This window comes from Corylus avellana, chromosome 7 (assembly GCF_965113065.1).
Source record: "Corylus avellana chromosome 7, dhCorAvel1.hap1.2, whole genome shotgun sequence".
NCBI classification, from domain to species: domain Eukaryota; kingdom Viridiplantae; phylum Streptophyta; class Magnoliopsida; order Fagales; family Betulaceae; genus Corylus; species Corylus avellana.
Window position 1 is genome coordinate 27,824,540 of NC_142496.1, and position 7,115 is coordinate 27,831,654.

At 35.2% G+C, this 7,115-nt stretch overlaps 1 protein-coding gene across 2 annotated transcripts; it reads left to right on the forward strand.

The window, feature by feature from the left end:
* Positions 1–275: 275 nt before the first annotated feature.
* Positions 276–5,351, forward strand: LOC132185683 (Regulator of Vps4 activity in the MVB pathway protein). 2 transcript variants are annotated; one of them, XM_059599459.2, is made up of 6 exons: positions 276–562; positions 1,157–1,289; positions 1,389–1,492; positions 2,584–2,755; positions 2,862–3,002; positions 4,661–5,351. In XM_059599459.2, the coding sequence occupies exons 1-6, from the start codon at positions 513–515 to the stop codon at positions 5,048–5,050; spliced, it is 990 nt and encodes a 329-aa protein (XP_059455442.2). In that variant the 5' UTR covers positions 276–512; the 3' UTR covers positions 5,051–5,351. The 2 variants fall into 2 exon arrangements, with proteins under 2 accessions (XP_059455442.2, XP_059455443.2); XM_059599460.2 differs by having other exon boundaries at positions 278–562; positions 1,144–1,289.
* Positions 5,352–7,115: the final 1,764 nt, after the last annotated feature.

A 7,115-nucleotide genomic window follows, 5' to 3' on the forward strand; every position in this document is an offset into this window, starting at 1 on the left:
ACATTCTTTGATAGTTTAGGGAGAAACATTGATACAATTTTTTTTTTTTTTTTTTTGGAAATGAATCGAATGAAGTTATATTAGATAAAACATTTCAAACACATCTCTCAAAAAGAATAATCCGAGAAATACATTGGATAGCTTAAGAGAGGACATTAACCATATAAGGGTAGTTTAAGAGAATATATATACTTTTTTGTTAACCATATTGAAATAATTTCTTCTAACTCGGAGGAATTACTTTTTGTGTCCTTAGTTGCCTTATTTTTCTAGAACTTGCTCCAGCACCAAAATGCGTTTTGAGGAAATAAAAAAGCTAAGCCAAACAGCACTTAACCCCTGAGACCATTTTTCGTTGGTCGTCTCGCAATCGATCTTGTAGAAACAGAGACCCAGAAAAAGCACTTTCAGACTTGCCCTTCCCTACGATTCAATCATAGAGAAAGAGAAAGAGAAAGATCCGCCTTGGATTATTCATTTAGCGGAGGCTTAGCTTTGCCGTTTATTCATCCATGTCAATCTTAAACCAGCTCTTCAACAGAGGTGTTTTTGGCACAAAATGGTTAGTAATAGTATTCTTCTTTATCTCCAAGTCCTCACATTTTATCAATTTCTTAGTTTTCTTTATCAACTATGGTAAATGTATTGATCTCTGTATATTTGTTTGCTAATTGTGGTTTACTTTCTTAATGCTTTTATAATCTAGGTTGGCCAACTTGTACTCTGTCACCTAAGGTTTATGTTATGCGAAATTGTAGATTTAGTGAGGGTTGTATCTTGCTGCAATTTTCAGTTCTATGAGATACCCAATATCCATTAATGGATTTTGGCATATGGGTTTCTTTCAGCTAAGAGTTTTAGTTAGCAATATATATAAGAAAGACGTTTTAATTAGCAGTACTTGAACGGTTTTTCTTTTTCCTTTTTTCTAATAATTATGAGAACTCCTTGCTTCTGGACGGTGAGCTGTTTCTAGAAAAAAGTCTTGATCCATAGTTCATTGATTTCATTGCCCCTTCCAAGTGTGATTTTAGAAATTCCCATTATAGTTGACTTTTATGCTTTGCAATTGAATAAATTGAATTATTTTCTTTGTTTCTATTTTTAAATTTTTTATGGGCTGCACATATCTAATGTTGTTAGGGTGGTTTTGTAGCAAAACATGCGTGAGCTTGGCAATATCACGCATCAAATTGCTGCAAAACAAAAGGGATATGCAACTCAAACATATGCGCAAGGAAATAGCCCAGTTTTTGCAGGCTGGCCAGGAAGCGATAGCTCGAATTCGGGTACCACTTCAAACACATGAATAGTGGCTGCTGATTAATTGCAATTTGTTCTTTATAAAACTGGCTATAGATTTAATTTGTGCTCTTTAATTTGGTTAGGTGGAGCATGTTATAAGGGAACAGAATATATGGGCTGCATATGAGATATTAGAGCTGTTCTGTGAATTTGTTCTTGCACGTGTTCCTATAATTGAAAGCCAGAGGTAAATCCATCAATCACTATGATATATTTTTTCAAGACGAAGTATTAAAAACACTTGGCCTTTCTTGTAACTTAAAATGGCAAAGCACTTGAGCACTATGTTATATGAAACTCTTCCACAGACGGTTGCCTAATTGGACTTTACAAACGTGAGTAGCGCCAGATTTCAAGATGATGAAATACTTGAGAGAAATCTTTAAAGATCACCAATGATCTTGGGAATTTCTTCATTTCATTCAGAGTACCTTGAAAAGCCCCTTGCTATTTTGGTGACTAATTATTTGATATAAAATGATAGAGTTGAAGTTCTGAAGAGTCTTGGAATACTATGAAACTAGATTATGGTCACATTTGTTCATTTGAGATTCACATTTGACGCATTTAAACTTCCATACATATATTTGTTATGAACTAGTCAATCAATTTTCTTACAAGCATCAATTATCATATGATAATCAATACATAAGCTATATTTTGTTGTTATGTTCAATTAAACACCCTCAACATCAGTCTCCTGGCTGTGCAGCTTCTGACCTATTAATCTGGGGTAAACATTTTTTTTTAAGATTTGTGAACGCCAAAGTCACATTAAGAAAGTCTAAAGCAGCTGTCCAGAGTTAAAGAGTTTTGGAGAAAGATTTAGTTCCACCACCATTTTCTCGCGGTGTTCAAAGCTTCTCTCATTTCTTTCCTCTAAAAACACCACATAGGGCAATCAATTTTAGATCAATCATTGCCGCTTCTAAGAGAATCAATTTATGTGACATATTTAATATCCAAATTCTGTGCTGTCCATCGGTGGAAGCAAACATGGGCACATACAAATGCCTTTGTAGTGCTTTCTGGATTGTTAAAACAATCTGGGGTATAATTGCATCTTTCCTGCTGAAATGCTCTATTTCCTCATCAATACCCTAGGTAGGCCTAGTTTGTTCTTCTAGCTTAACCAATATTAAGGGACTTTGATATTTGATCACTTTTGTTTGCTTTAACTAGAAGGTTTATTGATATCTGTGAAACCAGTAACACTCACTTCTTAACCAATTTCTTTATGTGAGTCAATTTTGTAACCATCCTTTTTCTGTATGGCAGGGAATGTCCATCAGAATTGCGAGAAGCTATCGCAAGCATAATATTTGCAGCTCCCAGATGTTCAGATGTGCCAGATTTGCTACAGATCAAGAATTTATTTACTACAAAATATGGCAAGGAATTTGTCATGGCTGTGTCAGAACTTCGTCCTGACTCTGGTGTCAATCGTACAGTTTAGTGACTAGCAAATTTTGCAAGTGTGATATTTCTGCAGGAGGAGCCATTTGTGACTTGAACATATTGATATACCTTTTTTATATTTTATGTTATTTTTGTAGATAATTGAAAAGCTTTCAGTTAGTGCTCCAGCTGCAGAGGTAAAGCTCAAGGTATTGAATGGCATTGCACAAGAGTACAATCTGGAATGGAATTCTTCAAACACAGAAGCAGAATTCAGTAAGAAACACGAAGATCTGCTGGTACTTATACCAATTTGTGCTTCAGTTTCTCTTCGTATATGGTTAGGCATAAATTTATCTTTCGATACTAGTAATTGGTTCATGACAAGACATCTTGATGCCATAGTTTTGTGATCATTACAGAAAAACTACTTAATTTCTATAAAGTCGAAATGATCATGCATATCAATGGATCCTGCTTCCTGTGTTTCCTGCATCTAAGATTTTATCGGAAATGGCTTTGAAATTTTAGGGAACTTGCTTCTCGAATCTGTACTTCCTTTTTAGAGAACTGTCAATTATGTGTTCCCCAAAATCTCCAATTAATTTGGCATAGTTTGTTTTTACCATGTTTCCATAACACTTAAGTGAAATTTCAAGATATCTAATACAAGGTTCGAGACTTGGTGCATTTTCAAATAGATATCTATATAGGAATTCTGAATGGCTCTCAATTAATTAGAATTTTGTCTCCCTCATTCCCACGATTCCACATACCACATACCTTGACATTTCCTGTGCCAATTCGATCCTGCTCCCTAAGGTTGTAACTGTTGGCTCTTGTTTACAGGTGCCCTTACCATAAAATTTATAGGTCTAGCTCAGATATTCTTCCCAGTTTAATTCAAGAAAGCCTTATACATTGGCTACGTGAAACCCTTCTTATCATGGAGCCTTGTCTAAATCCTCATTTGCTTAGGGTATTGTCAACCAAAATTATCACCATCAAGGATGATATCAGTTGATCTGATTTTTAACTTCCTTTGACATTCCAAATGAACTTTCCATTATCTGTGATAAAAGATGTGCATTCGGAGTTTCTCTTCATAAATTTTTTGCTATGGCATAAGTAAATATATATTTAATCCACATTATTGAGGGAAAATGATTTCTATTGTTAGCATGCACATTATTAAGATTGAACATTTATAGGGAGAAACTTCTGCAATAGGACTCTCAGACAAACCAAGTTACTAGGCTTGATTCAGTTAGGAAAGAAGTTGTTAAAGGAATTAATGAAATAGATGAGCCAAGCTCAATCTTATCTTTCCCTCTGAGTCTTTAAGTATGTTTGAGCAAATTATTACTTGGGTTGCTAGGTTTGTTAGTAATTAAAATATTCAAGCAATTTGAGCTTCAGTGCTTTGAGCCTTGTTCAAGATTGTTCGCAAGATAAGTGCACTAAGCTCAATCTTGATTCCAAATTATTAACTTTCAATTTAAGCTTGAACAGCCAACTCCATGACTCCTCTTGGCTTGGCCCTCCCTGCAAAACTCCCTCTTCAATTACTATGAGATGAATTAGTAATACATTCTTTCGTAAACCTTATTGATTACTTTGAGATGAAGTAGTTTCACGTTTCTTTTTTCCTGTTATTGACAGAATCTGGGTGTGTGCGTGTGTGACGCATGAATGCGCGTAAACTGTGAACTTCTTGGTTGCCATTCTAACCAATAATAACCCTTTCATTACTTAACATGGATTTATTTACTTAGGTATGGATTGCTTCGTGCATTTGAATTAAATGATTGTGAACTAACTTTAAATATGTTATAAGCATCTTGCTTGGACAATTAGGGGGCCTCTCTTAAACCAACCAACTCTCTTGTAATCTATTTGTAGCTTTTTGATGTTATTTATTGTACAGTTCAATTAATTCTGGCCTCTTGATCTTTAGGGTGGATCAAAGCAAGCATGTGCTGGAGTCGGACTCTCTAAAGCTCCCAACAAACAAGGCTCTTTTAAATCTTCTCCTTCTAATGGGGCACAATCTATTATGCCTACGAATACTAAACAAGAATCTCAGCACCTTCAAGCTCCTAGCGCTTCAAGCAATGCGCCATTTTTGGGTACTAATGAAATTGAACCATCAATAAAAAGTTATGATGCAGGACCAGTTAGTGATGCCAAAAGGGAGACAAGACCACAATCGTCTGAGATCCTGGAGAAAGCTCGAGCTGCCATTGCCTCTGCAGAGCGTGCAACTGCTGCTGCCCGTGCAGCTGCCGAGTTGGTACATGTCAAGTTTGGGTCCTTGAAGCTGGAAGGAGGCAAGTCTTCACAGTGATACGTGAGCTTTGTGTGCATTCTTTGTGATTCCATGGCAGCAGGCTTTCCAAGATCCATGGAAGAAAAGTGGCTGAAAAAAAAAAAAAAAACGAGGAAGAAAAAGTGTACATTAAAAAATAAAAATAATGCACCTCTTGTTAAGGAATATTATAAACCTTGTCAGTGATTATAACTGTGCGTTGTATTATAGAGATGGCTAAGAACTAATTTGTGGTTACACTTGCATGTATAATTTGGGAAGCTATGCAAGCCTCCCAAGTTGTGGATATTTGCTACCAATGGCTATCAAGTTCTGTATATATAGGGATCACCTCCAAAGACCATAAAAACTATCAATGGCTAAATCTTAAAGATACGCATGGCACCAAAAGATATATGTATGCTATTCTGGCATACATCAGTAGGGAAAAATTATGTGAAAGAAAAGGATGAGAAGCAAAAATTGGTTTTGAGACAGATTGAATCACTATCTTTAAGAATTTTGATCTGAGAAATAGCATCTCACCTTTCTTCTTCATTTTGTATTTTATATAATGCCCAAAGCTTCTTTAAAGCATGCATATGATTCTCAAATAATAAGATTAATATTTAAAAACAAAATAAAAAGATGCCAGTACTGTGACTACACCAAAAAGGCAGGAGATTTTGAGTAATTCACTAAAATCGCTCAAAGGTGTGTAAGCTGAAGTGGGAAACAATGATTTGATTGATTATACAGCAAGCATGGGATTAGCTAGCAGCAAAGCCATGGAGCTACACTGTAGCCCTCCACCCGTAGGTATATAGGTTCCATATAAGAGCTCTACTGCATGCCCAGCTAGCTAGCTAGGTGATCGAGTAGGTTACGTACTATTTTTGTAATGAAAACCCTCTTTGTTACCTGAATGAATATATTTGTAATATAATCACACTTCTCAACGACACCCCTCTCTCATGCAACATAAAGCCCACGTCTCTGTTTCACAAAAGACACAGAACCACCTATCATATGCTTCAAACTTCACCAAACACTTGTGTAATATTAATTATTGCACACTAGCTAGCCGTACATATGTATAATTCATTCACACAGAGAGAAAGAGAGAGAGAGAGAGAGAGATGCCTATTGTGTGTGACAAAGATGTAACGTAGGGTTAGCTGGAACAAGACCGATAAACAAAATCTGGTGTAAAATGATAGCATTCCAAAAGAGGGGGTGAAGCGCGTGATATAGACCAAGGACTCGCGTTGATTTTGATGAAATGAGGAGTCGTTTTCGTCCTGAATTTCGTTTTTACATGGAGATGCTTTCATTGGTCGGTTTAACATCTGCTCCTTTACTTTTTTTTGTTTGTGTTTTTCACTAAACCGTTTACATTTATGCTTTCTCCTTTTTCTCTTCTTTTGCGTTCATGTTTTTCTTTTAGCATTTTTCTTTTATTTCAATCAACGAAATATATATATGAGTACATAAGTATGGCAAACACAGACGATCGACAGATAAAAGAAAGTGTTAGATAGGGTTCTTGTTCAATTTATCAAAAGAAAAACAATTAGTAAAATATAGAAAAAAGGCAAACCACGCATAGGAACTGCCTATTTTGACTTATTTGCTGGAGGGTATTAGGTATTTTAATTTAAAAAGACAGTTCATAAAAATACAAATAAAAAAGTGATTTTTAAAAGTAAATAATATTTGATAAAATCACGATTTTATTAAAAAAATGCATCCATTTACATGTAATTTAAAAACATGCATGCACAAGTTTTCCACAGGGATGGCGGCCAGCTAGCGAAAAAACACATCTAAGGCTATGGTTATATTAACACCATAATATTCTGAAATTTGTAAACATGATTATAATTGAACCTTGAATAATCTTGTGATTTAATAGGACTCTTCTGGTATTGCATGAGTAGCACCAGCACGCTAGCTAGCTAGAAGATGATGATAGTTTGAGTTTGGGGTAGATTGATTTAGGTGAGTTATATAAATGATTCTAAGAAATTTCAATTATAATTTTGATTAGTCTTTTTGAGATATATTGCAAAATATATATGACTAGAGCATTTCTGAGTCATAG